This window comes from Protobothrops mucrosquamatus, unplaced genomic scaffold (assembly GCF_001527695.2).
Source record: "Protobothrops mucrosquamatus isolate PMUCROS unplaced genomic scaffold, P.Mucros_1.0 scaffold_122, whole genome shotgun sequence".
Lineage (NCBI taxonomy): Eukaryota > Metazoa > Chordata > Lepidosauria > Squamata > Viperidae > Protobothrops > Protobothrops mucrosquamatus.
The window spans coordinates 702,440-718,755 of record NW_015386198.1 but is presented as its reverse complement, the minus strand read 5'-3'; the positions used below and the strand labels follow the sequence as shown (position 1 = coordinate 718,755).

Sequence of the window (16,316 nt, the reverse complement as noted above, 5' to 3'; positions counted from 1 at the left end):
ATTAGTAATAGGGATTGCTTTTTTTAAAAAATAGATTCATATATATTTGTATATAGCTATACCTTGCAGCTGTCCTACCCAATAGGAAAGGGGAGGGGGGTTGCGTGGAGCAGTCAAAACAAAATAAATTGAATCATCTTTATATCAATTTTTATTTTTATGAATGGACATTGCTTCCTGGTTAATCCATCCGCTTATAAATTCATTGTGGGCTTTAATTTAACTTTTACTTTATTGACAGTATTAATATTTTAACAGGCCTATAGTGCTGGGAATATTAAATAAATTGGCAAAAACAATATCATACCAATTCTGACCCAACGGCTTCTACCTTTAACAGAATAATCATTTTAGCAGTTTAGGTATGCTGATGAAAGTAGTAATGGATGTGTCAACTTTAGAATGAGCATAGTTGCAGCCATCTTTTTCCCTCTCAATGGTGGAACAGTATCTCAGATGTTATGTGAATTACCAGCAGTCGAATTGGGCTGACCTTTTACCTTTTGCAGAGGTAGCCTACAATAATACTGTGCACAGTAGTACTGGTCTCACCCCATTCAAAATAGTAATGGGTAGAGATTTTTTGCCCATGCCCGAGTTCCCACAGGAGCCACCTACTTCCCAAACCTTGGACCAATGGGTGACATCTTTCCAGGGGGGTTGGGTGAACGTGAAGCAAGCATTGGCTAAAGCTCCAAAGGTTTACAAGGAGCAAGCAGACAAACAACGTTCCCCTCAAAACCCTTTTTATGTTGGGCAATTAGTTTATCTTTCAACGAAATATCTACGGTTAAAATTGCCTAGCAAGAAATTGGGTCCAAAGTTCTTTGGTCCTTTTCCCATTGTCAGGATCACAAACCCTGTGATGGTGGAGTTAAAGCTTCCGTGATTGTTTGGGAAAATCCATCCTGTGTTTCATTGCAGTCTTTTAAAACCAGTGTCAGAATCCATCTTAAAACCCATTCCGAAAAAGCCGCCTGGCCCAGTGGTGGTAGAGGGAGAGATACATTATGAGATTAAACGTATTCTGGACGCTAGGTTGCACAAGGGAAAGCTACAATACCTTGTCCAGTGGAAAGGTTAGCCCCCTTTCAGAGGCTACATGGGTGAAATGTACAAATGTGAAGGCGGATAGGTTAATAAAGGAATGTTATGATAAGTACCCTCACAAACCCCGATGGGATGGATAACCTGATTTCTGTTTCCCCTGCAGGAGATTCTTTCTTTCTGAAGAGGAGCCGACTGTCAACTTTAAATTGAGCATGGTTGCAGCCATCTTTTTCCTTCTCATTCCTAGTTGCCACATAGCACAGAGGAAGGGGATTTGCCAGGTGTTGCACTAGACCAGGGGTGTCAAACTCAATTTCATTGAGGGCCGCATCAGCATTGCGGTTGCCCTCGGGGGGGCGGTGTGTGTGACCAGGGTGGGTGCAGCCTACTGGGTGGGCGTGGCCAGCTCTACATCGTTCGCGTCAAGGGTGCCTGTGGGGGCCTGGGCAGGAGTGGGACAGATCTGAGGGTCTCTGGCAGAAGAAGGTGGGACCGGGGCAAGCGCCAAGGCATGGTCCATTTCTTCATTCCTCACAAAGGGTGACACCTCTCCAGCATGCACCCAGGGGGCGGGGCCAACAAGGCAGGGGCTGGTTCCTCGCTGTTTCTAGACAGCCTTGTGGAGCTAAGACTGAATGCGTTTCAGAATAGATGGCCACCACAAAATTGTACATTGGCCCCCGGCCGGCCTGGGCCAGTGGGGGCCATTCCCTCACTGTTTCCAGGATGGCTTCGCGGGCCGCATCCAGCCCCCGGGCCTTGTGTTTGACATGTCTGCACTAGACAAAACAGACTTTCTCTCTCGGACTTTCTCTCATGGGAACCAAGTTCATTGGCTGCTCCCCAGACTGCAAGCTGGGCGTTTCATGAAAAGCCCACCAACAAGCTGAGTGGGGAAGCATAGTTGCTTGCATAGTTTTGGAGGTGGGATTTCTTAACTTTGTATGGGGGAATTGTTATGCATCTCTTCAGACTTGGTTTCACTTTTGAAGTACCGATACTCTGTATCAATAAACATGTTCTTTGAGGAATTTGCAAGCCTCAGAGTTCTGCTTTATTTGTCTCTGTCGATCGGAACCATGACAGGATGAACAGTAACACTTTATTTTATATTCTATCAAATTAAAGATTATTTTTACAGAAATGAAGTTGAATTTGTCGCTATTGTTTACAGATTTGAAGATAGTAAGAAGATTGCTTACAGCTTAAAAAATAGATTTTATTTTCTGCATAAAGGTAAGGGTCAGAAAGTAATTATTGTAAAGATTGAAGTTTCCCTCAGTTCCCAGACCAGAGAAAGCAGCTTAATAAACAAAGAACCAATGGCAAAGACATTCAAGGTCAAGAAAAGATCAGCCAATAGTCAACTCAAAAAGGAGAAAGGAGAAACAGATGTAGGTTTATATACAGATTTATATAGGGTTATAGGGCAGATTTCCTAAATGAAGAATTTCTTCATAGCTATTCTCGATAACATTGGATTTGTGTACAGAGCTAAAGGGACAGTTTTCTCAACTTTTATGGCTGTTCCTGATATAAACTTAAAATTGGCCTAAGCGGTTTTAACTGTTGGAGATTAATCCAAATATACAACAGTTCATTTAGTGATCATTCAAATTTACAACAGCACTGAAAATAGTGACATATGACTGTTTTTCACACCTACAACTGTTGCAGCATCCCCATGGCCACCTGATCAAAATCTGGATGCTTGGCAACTGGTTCATATTTATGACGGCTGCATTGTCCCAGGGTCATGTGATCCCCTTTTGCAACCTTCTGACAAGCAAAGTCAAGGGAGAAGCCAGATTTATTTAACAACTGTTACTAACTGTTAAGTTTACTAACTTAACAACAGCAGTGATTCACTTAACAAGTGTGGCAAGAAACGTCACTTAACAACTGTCTTGCTTATTAACAGAATTTTGGGGCTCAGTTGTGGTCATAAATCGAGGACCACTTGTATTTAGATGCCTATGATTATTTCTGTATGTTTATGAGTTTAACAGAAAATAATCAGCAAGCATCACCTCTTACACCCCAACTATTCCTATACATTTGTATGGGAACATCTATCATTATTTTTTGGGGAAAAACAGAGGCAGTTAGAAGGCCATCTGCCTAAGGGAGGATCAATTAAACAAAAATACATTAAAACTCTAAAAACCTGGCAGCAAACCTGGGAGGCTTTCCAAAGCCTTGCAAATAATAATGCTAGCATTGCAGTAATTCTACAAACCTTTCCCACCACACCAGTATATTGTCACAAACAGGGAATTGGGGAAGTGGAGGAATGAACTTGGTAATCACATAGGAAATGAGAAGCAAGATGAGGCAAAAGTCTCTCCAACAGAAACATAGACCCAAAGCAATAAAAGGTCAGGATTTCCCCCATTCATGAAAACAATGGTACCAAGACAGACAGATGTCAGAATTGCAAGCCTTCAATAGAGGGGCTGTGTTGCTTTACTAGTGAAATATATATAGTACCTTGGTCTGGAAAGCTTTGCAGTATAAAATTGGGGCATTCAAAGACATAAGACTTTGTTTACATTTCATTTCTTAGGTTGCTCCTGAAAGAATTAATTACTGTATACTTTGAGGATAAGTTCTTGGACATCTAGACTCTATAAATCCACCATACTCAGCTTATGCCCTGTGAAGTTCAGGACGTTGACTTTGTCTCTTTCCCCAAAGCTTTCCCTGACTTGTCTTTTGTATACAGAACATGGAGTCCCTTCCTGCTTTCTGCACAGAGAATGGGGTTGTGAAGAAGGAGCTTCTAAGAGAAGAGAGAAAAAAGAAAATAGAAAACTCCACATGGGTTCCTCCATGCAGAGGAAAGGCAGAAAGCCACTGTTTTGTCTCTCCCTCTCTACATTTTTCCCCCAAATGGTTTACGAAGTCTACAGAGCCATGGAATGCAAAGAATCAGTCTTTACAAATATATAACAGATTCAGGGGCAATCAATCATCTTCATTATATGTTTCTTCAAACATTCTAAAGCACACAGTAATGTCAGTCATCTCCAATGAGTCAACATCAACAATATTCTTTTCTCAGATGAGGCTCAAAATCCAATTCAAGAGCAAGAGAGCTGAAGAAGCTTCTTGGATGAGAAGCGAAAGGTCTTCAAAGAAAAACAAGAAAATCCAGTTGCGTTGTGAAAAAGCATCTTTGGGATAACAATGATGACCTGGATGACTGAGAATCTCCATAGACATTCAAGAGCAAGGGTTGCCTTGGATTCTTCACTGTCCCTCCACGGAAGCTGAATGAGATGCTGGAAATATTTATTTATTTAAATTTCCTATTTCTTAGCTGCCCATCTCCCCCATATACAATGTGATCAATATATAAATATTATTCATATTTAATATTAAAATTGAATTAAGATTAAAACATTTTAGATTATAAAATATAACATTATAAAATTTCAAAAAGGTAAAAAAAATTCCAAGATGGGCGTTTAGCAATAGTTAATAAGGTGGAGGAGTGGTACTCATGGGGTCAACAAGTCCTAAGGTTGTGTGGTCCTCTGTGCCCCCCATGCAAGGCCACATAGCCATATTTTGACCCCTTTGAGGAAGGCTAGGAGCATGGGGGCCCATCTCACCTCTGGGGGCAAGTTGTTCCATAATGTGGGGGTAGCAGCAGAGAAGCTCTCTTCCTAGACCCCACCAGTTTAAATTATTTGATTGAAGGGATACACAGCATATCTCCCTTGCCTGAGTAGGATGGGTCATGAACTGGACCCGAAGAAGCATAATGGGTGCACAATGTGGAATTGGGCAAAGGCTCTTCTGACCACGCCTGCTACCTGCTCTTCGAACGGGAGTCGTGAGCCTAAAAGGACCCCAAAGTTATGGACTAGGTCTTTCTAGGGTAGCACAACTCCATCCTGGATACAGAGTAGCCCACTCACAGCCACTCCATCTTAACAGGGTTCAGTTGAAGTCTGTTGTTTCTCATCCAGATCCCTCCAGCCCCCAGGAACCATGAAAGGACATCCACTGCATTACTCACTGCACCCGGGGCAGAGATATATAGCTCGGTATCATTAGCGTATTGGTGATTATATAGAGAGACTGATGATAACACCCATTGGTTTCATGTAGATGTTAAAAAGAAGTAGAGAGCATCAAGGCCTTTGATACCCCACAAAGGAGGAGTCATGAATAGAACTTCTCAGTCCCTATTAGATACGGACATGGAAGAAGGAGATAACTGCACAAAACTGTGCCATTCACCCCCAAATCCCTAAGTTGGGGTTAGATACCATGGTTGATGATACTGAAAGCCACTGAGAGGTCAAGTACAATGAGGATGGATGTACCAGCTGCATCCTGTTCCTGCCAGAGATCATCCATGAGTTCAACCAATGTAGTTTTGGTCCCAATATGGAAGGATTCTCCAGTTATGGAGAGGTTTGTGCTGTTCCATAGTTGTTGCATGTTGATTGTTGAAGTAAATATTATGCTCGGCTTGTTTACTTTCCAACATAAGTTTAATCTAGGCTATTTGATCCAGTTTGCATCACAGTAATGTAGCTGAGTTTGTAAGAGGAGTTTGCAATGTGCAGGAAATATTTCCTTAAAAAGAGTGAAACTACTTTCTAGCAATTTTCAGAGATAGCAATAGCAATTGCACTTAGATTTATATACTGCTTCACGGTGCTTTACAGCCCTCTCTAAGCAGTTTACAGAATCGGCATATTGCCCCCAACAATCTGGGACCTTTGGTGTACTTCTTAAAAGATGGCCTTGTTGGTAAAGCTGTTCCTGGAGCAACCTATGAAGTTATTTATCTGTTATCTGTAGTTCCTCTTAGACTATAACCAAGCTTTTCAAGAAAAATGCAGAGATAGGACATATCAGTTCCCATTCAGACAGCAAGAGGGCAGGAGACATCTCAAAATATTAGGTTTCTTTAGCCATGCAGCCAATTTTTCCCCAACCCTTTTGAGAGTTTTTTTCATATAATGCATGAAAGCTAAGCTGATTAAACCATGATTTATCACAGTTATGACTGTGACAGAGGCATAGTGCCCATGATTCTTAACCAATGCTGTGTATAAACATTTTCAATCAGAATAGAGCTGGAAGGGACCTTGGAGGTCTTTTAGTCCAACCCCCTGCTCAAGCAGGAAACCCTATACCAGGGGTGTCAAACTGGCAGCCCGCAGTCCAGCTGTGTCACATGCAGGCCATGCCCACCCCGGCTCCGCAAAGGCAAAAAACGTCGCTATATGTCACGATACGTCATGTGACACAATCGAGTTTGACACCCGTGCCCTATACCATTTCAGAGAATTACTGTATTCTCTTGCAGTACAGTATTTATAACCACTGTTTGCATCCTCCAAATTCTTGTATGTGTGCTTCATTTCATATTTACAGTCATAATAAGATTATCAGTACAACTATCATATAATAAGCATTTTTTGTCCATGTTCTGATAGTACCTGGTAGGGCCATGAAGATTAAACATGAGATAGTTCTGTTCCTTTCAGTAAGCCACGTATAAAATTTACTGTGGAGCAGGAGCGTTTATACATGTGTTTCAATTCACCTTTTCAACAGCTTCCCTGTGATTAGATTGCACTGTTGGCTATAATCCTAAAACGAAAGGTCACATTTTGGGGAAAAAATGAAAATAATCCAACTGATATTTTTTTACCTGATTGAAAATATTTTGGTGCTGGGCCATCTTTCTCTCCTTTGGCACAAAGAAGCGCATAACCTTGCAAAAAGCCTCGTCTGTCTTCCACAGATATATTCTTCCATTTTACTGAGATGGAATCAGAGGTGGTTTGTTGCACACTAAAATCAGGTGCCTTTTTGGGACCTGGATAGGAAACAACCAAATATTCCTTGAATGTGGAGAGGACAGATTCCCCTACTACTCAGAATATCCTCCTCTACCCACTGGAGCAACTGTGCAGTGTTTCACAACCTTAGCAATTTTAAGATGGATGGTCTTCCATTCCCCATGCTGGCTGAGGAATTCTGGAAGTCCACCCATCTTAAAGTTATCAAGATTGAATCATTGGGCTATAGTGAAGTAAAACAATGCCTTTCGCAAACAGAAGGCAATTCTAGGTAGCTGGAACATTCAGAAGTGGTTAAATCCTGAAACAAAATCACTCTTCTTGTTGTCTATGGAGATTCTCAGTCATCCAAGTCATGGTTGTCCCAAAGGTGCTTTTTCAAAAGGCAACTGGGCTTTCTTTGTTTTTGCTTGAAGATGTTTCACTTCTCATCCAAGAAGCTTTTTCAGTTCTGAACTTCTTCAGAAGAAGCTTTTTTGGATGAGAAGCAAAACATCTTCAAGCAAAAACAAAGAAAGTCCAGCTGCCTTTTGAAAAAGCACCTTTGGGACACCCATTTTGTTATATTAATTTTCCAAGAAATAATACAATTATTGATGGCATTTTATTGTCTATTACCTCAACCCTCTTGGATTCTAATGAGCTCCACCCATCTTAAAAGAAGGATTATGATTTATGTTTAGCAGAATTCTGTTCTGCAAGAAAAGTGGGAGTCTAGAACAGCTCTTCACTCAAGTATTCTTTGAATCATTTTCAACATGGGAAAAAAGTTCAAGAGTTGCACTCTGAGACACCTTTCCTTTCTGGAGCTGTCTTTATTTCTAGCTAGACCTATAGACATTTAAGTTACATTTAACATTAAGGACTGGATTTAATGATTACATTTAGATTACTGCAGCATTTTCTCAAAGGGCTGAATCCTGTTTATACTCTATCTTCTTTCCCCCTTTATTTTTCAAGACAGAGCTGTAATTCTTCTAATTGTATCCTATTATTTGAAAATAAAAATCTGAGCCAACCAGCTGTATAAACGTACTTAAATGCAAGCGCAAAGCTAGTATTAGCTGGCTCTTATTTCATATCCTGGCTTTTGTTCAACAATCTCCACTTCCATTAATGAACACGTTTCTGCCAATAACGTTTAACAAAAAATAATAGCATGTGCTTACTCAGTTCTTGTATGTAGCCCTTGATATATCCCAGTAGCTGATATCCAGTTTCTTTGCAGCCAAAGACAGAAAATGTATATCGAACTCCAGGCTGGAAGACAGCTGCAACACAAAAATGTAATTTATAATTTTTTCATTATGGCGCTAACTTTAAAATAAAGGTGTATTTTCATATCAAGCAGGTAGGAAACAATCTTTTGAATTAGAGGAATGTATTCTTTTACAATAGAAATCGAGAAAATTACAACTTATCTAACAATTGGGACCTTTCGATGGAATATGTTGAGCATAAGTAAGCTGTAATAATGCTCTTCCTCAAAATAAATTTGGCAGTTTCTTGGGAGTTTTTCCTTTTTGTTTTATTATTTGTTGATTTATTATTGGTACATAACTCTTTTCTGAGAAGGGCTTGCCTGTCTACATGGCATGACTTGACATGACTTAACATGTGCTATTGTGACCCATCAGCAGGCAACAAGAGCCAGCGGTCCAAAGTAGCATGTAGTAGGGATAGAGAGCTGGGTGCGTTAAGGTAGCTCCTTAAGCATAGGGAGAATCCCCTTGTTAGTTGCCAGTTGGCTTCTTCAAATATTTATATTGTAAAAGGTTTCTGCCTTTCTTTGCCCACTTAGCCTTCATTTCAAAAGGAAAGCTGAAGTGTTGCTCTTACCTGATTTAATATCAGCATTTGTCACACTTGAAGAAAACGTTTCCCAGTGAACAGCTGTACACGGCTCAGGACTATAACACCACCTCACTACGTAGCCACAAGTCACATTGGAGTCCGGGTGCCAATCAAGAGAAATAGTATCATCTTTTCCAATTCCCTTTTCTACAGAAACATCACCTGTTATAAAAGTAATATAAAAGATTATTCCTTAGAACTATGCACAAATATAGCATGCTAATTATGACTGTAATGCAGATAATGGCCCATACAATATATCCTGTGGGTTACATTTTCAAATATCATTTTGATCTCAATGAACACAAATAACACAAGATCCTTTTAGGTGACCACACAATCTTAAGTTCCTTAGGCAGGGGTATTCATGCAACTTGGATTTAAAGGGACCTTGGAGGTCTTCTAGTCCAACCCCCTGTTCAAAGAGGAGACCCTATACCATTTCAGACAAAAGACTGTCCAGTCTTTTCTAAAAAAACATCCAGTGATGGAGCACCTACAACTTCTGGAAGCAAGCTGTTCCACTAATTAATTGTCGTCACTGTTAGGAAGTTTCTCCTTAGTTCCAAGTTGCTTCTCTCCTTGATTAGTTTGCATCCATTGTTTCTTGTTCTGCCTACAGGTGCTTTGGTAAATAAGTTGATTCCCTCCTCTTTGTGGCAACCTGTCAAATACTGGAACACTGATGTTGTGTCACCCCTACTCCTTCTTTTCTCTAGACTAGCCAAACCCAAATCCTGCAACTGTTCTTCATAAGTTTTAGTTCCCAAGCCTTTAATCATCTTAGATGCTCTTCTTTGCACTTTTTCCTAAAGTCTTAACATCTTTTTTCTAATGTAGTGATTAAAACTGAATACAGTATTCCAGGTGTGGTCTTACAAAGAATTTATAAAAATGTATTAATACTTCACGTGATTTTGATTCTATGCCTCTGTTTATACAACCTAGGATTGTATTAGCTTTTTTTGGCTGCTGCCACACACTGCTGGCTCATATTTAAGTGATTGTCCACTAGGACTCCAAGATCCCTCTCACAGTTACTGTTTTTGAGCCAGGTTTCACCTAATCTATACTTGTACTTTTGTTTTTTCCTGCCTAAGTATAAAACCTTGCTTTTCTCCACTTTAAATTTTATGTTGTTGGCTAGGGCCCATTGTTCAAATCTGTCAAGATCTTTTTGGATCCTGAGCTTGTCTTCTGAGGTGTAGTATTCCTGCCAGCTTAGTGTCACCTGCAAATTTGATGAGTACCCCTTCTATTCCCTCATCTAAGTCATTTATGAAGATATGGAAGAGTACTGGGCCTAAGACAGAATCCTGTGGCACCCCACTTCTTACTTCCTTCCATTAAAGACAACTCGTTGAGTATGGTTTGTCAGCCAGTTACAAATATATCTGGTGGTGATGCTGTCTATCCCACATTTTTCTAGCTTACCAAGAAGTAGGTTGTGGTCTGCTTTGTTGAATGCCTTGTTGAAATCTAAGTATACCATGTCCACAGCATTTCACTGGTCTACTAATTTACTCATTTTCTCAAAGAATGAAATAAGATTGGTTTGGCATGATCTGTTTTTAGCAAACTTGTGCTGGCTTTTATTTATAACTTTATTTGTTTCTAGATGTTCGCAGATCTGTTTGTGGATTATCTTTTCCAGTGTCTTCACAGGTATTGATGTTAGGCTGATTGGTCTGTAGTTTCCTGGGTCTGTTTTTTTCCCCTATTTTGAAGATGGGAACCACATCAGCTCCTTTCCAAACTTCTGGTGTTCCAGAATTTTTGAAAGATATAGTACAATGGTTCTGAGATAACATCTGCCAGACCCATCAGGTCCCAGTGATTTATATTCATCAAGATCAGCTAGATGTTCTCTAACCATTTTCTTGCTTATTTTAATTTTTATTTCTAGTCTGTCTTTTATAGTTAGGTTTTGGGTAGGTTGGGCTATAGTTTCTTTTTGTGTGAACACTGATGCAAACAATGAGTTAAGCAGCTCTGCTTTCTCTGTACTCTGGACCTGGGATAGGCAGATGCTGTTGTTTGATGTTGTAAAAGGTGTCAGTCTCAGAATGTAAGCTGTCCCAAGTAAAGCTTCCTTTTGCAATTAACTGATGGCAATTTTGTCAATGCTGGTAGTGTTCAAGAGGTGATTTAGATATTTTGGGATTGCACCAAGGTACCCTGGTACTTATCTTTGCTTTCTTTTGCCACAGTCATTGTCTTTGTATTTTGTGATTTTCTTCCATTCTTCTCTTTTATTCTGCTGCCTTTAGATATTGCTGTGCCCACTATCCAGTTGTTAAGTCTGGGGTAGTATGTGGCAGATGCTTGTCTGTTTGAATTCTATTATCATTATGGCCCTAGCTTCAGTATAATTTCTCTGCTTAAGACAACTCAAAGCAGAAAATTAGATCAACTGGTGTACTTTTACATGCAAATATGTTAAATAATATAAGATATTACCATAATAAAAATCAATGACATTCTAGGTTAAAAAATGGGAATGCAGTGTTAAATTTTATAAACATACTTTTATTTTCCTCATATAATTTGGCTCTAAGTAATGGAATAGCTTAGTTCGATGTTCTCAATCTTCACAACTTTAAATGCATGGATTCAGTTCCCAGAATTCTCTAGCAGGAAGCTGGCTGGGGAAATTCTGGAAGTTGAAGTCCATGCATTTTAAAGTTGTCAAGTTTGAAAAACACTGTACTAGACTGCTAAGCCACTTAGCATCAGATAGCAAATGTGGACTTGAACTGGCATGTTACAGAGAGAACAGGACAACTACTCTTCAGCAATGGGGTTTAATGCAAAAGTGTGGGTTGGGTTTTTTGTTTTGTTTTTTGCTATCTACAGCAATGTTGCAAGTGGAATGTAGAAAGAGAAGCAAGCAGAAGCCATGGAAGCAATACAATCAGCAACTTTCACAAAAAAAGCACTCTATGGAAATTGACAAATTTGATTTTGGTTACTTCAGAAAAAAATCCAATGTTGTTTCAGGGAATCATGGCATCTTTTCAAGGTATCCCCACTGGGCTGTGAGCTTGGGTTTTGTTCTGTACTCTCTGGTGATGGTGCTGATGATTTTCTTAAGAACATTCTCTCTATACATCATATTCATTAAGGTTTAGCATACTTGGAGTTGCTTCCATTTACTATCTGAATGGATTTAGGCCAGGGGTAGGCAACCTTGGCTCTTTTATGATTCGTGGACTTCAACTCCCAGAATTCCTGAGCCAGCCATGCTGGCTCAGGAATTCTGGGAGTTGAAGTCCACAAATCATAAAAGAGCCAAGGTTGCCTACCCCTGGTTTAGGCCATTACTTTGGTTGACAATGGACTCAACTTAGCAAGAATCCTTTAGCATTGTAAATAACTAATGGCAGGGGCACTCACAGAAAAGAATAAACCTATCTCCTCTTTTCTAAAAGCAAAGCAGAATCAAAGCATAACAGAAGCACCCTTTTCTGTTATGATCTTCATACCTTAAACAGATGGGCTTTTGGCCATCAGCCAACTAGGCAATGGGTTACCCAACCTCTCCCATCTCGTTATATACTGTATGCTTCTCCTTATTCTGGACTTTTGTAGGAGAGAGAGATATTTTATTCCTTAACTATTGCTCAGCTCTTCCAGCTTTTGTACTGCCAACTGTGCTGACAGCATTCCTTTCTAAATTCCCTCATAAAAAAACACAAGCTTATCTCAAGCAAAACACATACAAAATACACACAAATGAAGCATTGTCTTCCATAAGCATCTGTAGTATTTGGAAAAAGCAGACAGTCCAGTCTGTAGCAACAGCCAGCGTATTCCTCATGCTGCTTTTTAGATGAGTCAGCCTCAATGATGTTGATTCATGACTCATGATGCCTCTCACTTACGTTACGGATAATGCAAAGACACATTCAGTCATCCAAAAATGTTCCTTTGTAAGGAACATCAGATGAGCCATAAGAATTGTAAGCTGCTCATATCAGTCAGAGCTACAAATTACAGAACCTGGAATAGTAGTTAATGGTTCCTCGGGAAAAAAATCCCCAATATAATTTACAAGGAAATTCCATAATTCTAGAAATAGCATCAGTCTGTTCAGGTAAAGTTTATCATTAAAAAAAAGAAAAATCATATCTGAGTTTTGATTAGTACAAAACCTACTTCAAAGGTATATGTCATTCTATCTAACCTAACTCTGATCCCATAATACTAGAATATAGAAATAGAAAATTCCTCCCCTTATCTTTGTCTGTTGTTTCTTTCTTAGTTAAACAAATCCACTGAGAGAGCGACTTGTCAGACTGGTTCTTTGTGAAGTGCCAGGTACATATAAATCAATGCTAATAAATCAACTGCTTCCCTCTGGTAAGTTTTGATCATAAAATGTCTGTAAGTTTTTAAACATTCTCATATACATGCTGACAGCACATGGCTATTTTGAGCATACAAATTATGTTGGTATCATCATCATCAACTTTCCCATTTTAGTGAATCCTCAATAGTAGTTTGAAGTTTCAGTAAATAATTTGTGCCAAGCTAGGTTCCTGGAGACCTAATGAATGCTGAATATATTGTCCACTAGTATAATTCTTAATTTCAATACTTCTCTACAAAAACTAGAAAAACATGGCTATTTCCATGGCTCCAAGATTTTCTGAAGAAAGCCTTTTTCTTTTGAAGATCATTCTCCTGGCATAGGAAACACAGCTAAATAGAACAATAGACAGATTGGGGGGGGAGGTGTCAATCTAGGATGAAGGAAGGGAGATGATGCAACTAGATTAGCATATATATGCCTAACGTTTGTTGATTTATAAGCTTTAAGTATCAGCACACTTAATTTTGCAAATGTTTGTATGTTAAACTTTAAAATTATAAAACAGAATGGGAAAAAAATCTGAGCACCACTACTCTAAATAATAAGAACCATCATCCTTTTTAAAAAAGAAAAAAATCTTGCACCAAGAATTTCCCTAATAACTAAATAGCCAGGGTCATGTTGTTGTTTTTCTTAACAATAGTACATAAGTTATTGGTGTTTGCTTCTTCCAGAATATTTTTTAAAAAATCACTCTAATTTAAAGTCCTGGAGTTTCCACATTTAACCCTACTTAGCTATCTCAAGGTACATTTTGATTTATTTATTAAATTTCTATAGCTGCCAATTTCAAATACGTTCCTCTGGGTAGTTAATCATAAAATCAATTAAAACCAAATACAAATATAATAGAAAAATAAATACATATGTATAACAAGCAAGAAAAAGTATGATAATAAATATCAATATAACCAAAAAATGGGGCCCTTAACATAATCTGGGCCTCCGGCTGAGGCATATTACTATGTCTTACCAAAGGCCAACAGGGTTGGAGCCACCCTCATCGCTGAAGGGAAAATGTTCCAGAAAGCTGGGGTTACAATTGAGATTGCGTAAAATCAAGGTTGGGCTAAGCATTGTCAACTCTGCAATATTCTCCAGAAAGGAAATTTCAAAAAGGAAATTGAGCTTCTTACTGCCTGAACAAGAGTCATCATTAATCCATCTTAATAGAATATAGATTAAGAATCTTTCTCACTGATTCTAAGTGTTAGTATGCCAAAGCTAGGAAGATGAATGTGTTATATCAGCTAATTGTTGTTGAGATGGACTCTGGTCCAGAAACAGCACATGCCATAATATATGCAGTAGTCTTTAACATTGCCAGATACATTTTTGCTTTTGCTTTTAATGCAGGGGTCCCCAATCTTTGTGGCTTGACAGCCCAGCTGGGGGAGGGAGAGGGAAACTGGGCCACCTGAGTGGTGGGCTGGTATGAGTGGCGGGCCAGCCCGGGAATGCCTGGCGGCCTGCCACTTGCACAAGTTGAGCTGCACATGCGCATGAATGCACTCTGGTCAGCCACTCACGCGGCCCAATTCTGGTAGTGGGCCCTGGCCGGGAGGTTGGGAACCTTTATTTTAACATATTAATAGAAATATACCTTTGGAATCTCAAAGAGATGCAAAGAAAAATGAGAATCAGAAACCTAAAAGACATTTATTAAGACATACATTACAAAACTATTTTGCTTTTGGGATAAGCAACATCACAAGAAGTATTTCTCAAAGAGAATAGCAAATGTTAACCTACAGTCAAAAATGAAGATGATTATGCTCTATGATTTAGTTTTCATATAAAACACAGCTGAAGTAGAGGAGAAATATTTTATTTGCAAACAAACAAAACTTTGGATCATGGCAGCCACCACAGATGGAGCAGAAGAATTGCCATCTGATAGCTACCAAAAGATGCTGCTGCAGAGCCATTGTGTCATGACTTGCAGGAGAAGAATGACTTCTCGTGTTTTGATGTCCACACTTGGCTTTCATGCTGTATTTATTTGATTTGCAAGTTATATTCTGAGTGGCCAGAGAGCTGCCAAGCTAATGTCCCCACTACACCTGTATCTTCCCAGAATAAAGGATTTTACCATAATCTATAGTAGTGTTTTTCAAACTTGGCAATGTTAAGATGGGTGGATTTCAAGACTCAGAATACTCCAGCCAGCTCTGGGTCTATAGGAATCACAATTGAAGGACAACAAAGAAGGACATTGAAAGAAGCAAGTTACAGTCCACAAATGTGAAATGTTACATCATAGCTCAGTACAGCTGACTTCTCCTTCATTAAAAAAAACTCAGAACACCCATTCTCATATCACTGTAGCACAGGAAGATTGCTTGTCCTCTTTCCCCTTCTTTCAACCATGGGCTTTAGGAAAAGTAAAGAAGAGTGTTATCAAGAGTTTCAGAATACTATGATCCCAGAACTCTGATTGCCAATTTGCTTGTGGATTGACTGGAGGACAAGAGAGCGACAACAAGAGAGGCGATGATCCCCGAGCTTATGAGTATACAGACGGATGTGAGACTATTAGAAGCAATACGGTCAACTGGGGCGGGTAGACCGCTAACGCATTCTATGAGCAGAGCGCACAAACTGCCAGTCTTATAAGCAGGCTTTCAAACTTCCAGCATTCCACTCTGACGACATCGGCAGTTAGCTGACGAAAGCTAAGTTTATCAAATAGTTGTTAGTTTATTAAACAGTTGTTTTTATATTTATCCCAGTGTTCAACTATTTTTCTCAACACACACACACACACACACACACACACACACACATTCCTTAATTATCTTAAAAACTCAAATCCCAGGTGTATTTATATTAAAACTGCAACAAAGTCACTGAACTCCAGGATAAATAAAAACAAACTGTTTACTGTTTAATACTTAGCTTTCATCAGTCATCTGCTGACGTCTTCAGAGTAAAAGCCAGTAGTCAGAAGACCTGCTTATATAGCCAGCTGTTTCAGCGATCTGGTCATACAGCACGTAACCAGTCTACCCGCCCCTTGCTCTCCCCCAGTCAGCGGCACAATTAGGAGCAATACAGCTGACTGGGGGAGAGCGAGGGGTGGGTAAAACCCTGTTTTACTCTGAGATGTCAGCAGAGAACTGATGAAAGCTAAGTATTAAACAGTTTGTTTTTATTTATCCCGGAGTTCAGTGACTTTGTTGCAGTTTTATAAAATATCTGTAGGC

The 16,316-nt window shown here is 39.4% G+C and overlaps 1 protein-coding gene across 1 annotated transcript in view; it reads right to left on the bottom strand.

Moving 5' to 3' along the window:
• Positions 1–16,316, bottom strand: part of LIFR (LIF receptor subunit alpha) — a 55,885-nt gene that overhangs the window by 8,984 nt on the left and 30,585 nt on the right. Inside the window, exons 13-15 of the mRNA XM_015816934.1 lie at positions 8,721–8,897; positions 8,051–8,152; positions 6,731–6,898 (exon numbers count right to left, since the gene is read on the bottom strand). Coding sequence (XP_015672420.1) covers positions 6,731–6,898; positions 8,051–8,152; positions 8,721–8,897 — 447 coding nt within the window. The remainder of the gene's footprint in view (positions 1–6,730; positions 6,899–8,050; positions 8,153–8,720; positions 8,898–16,316) is intronic.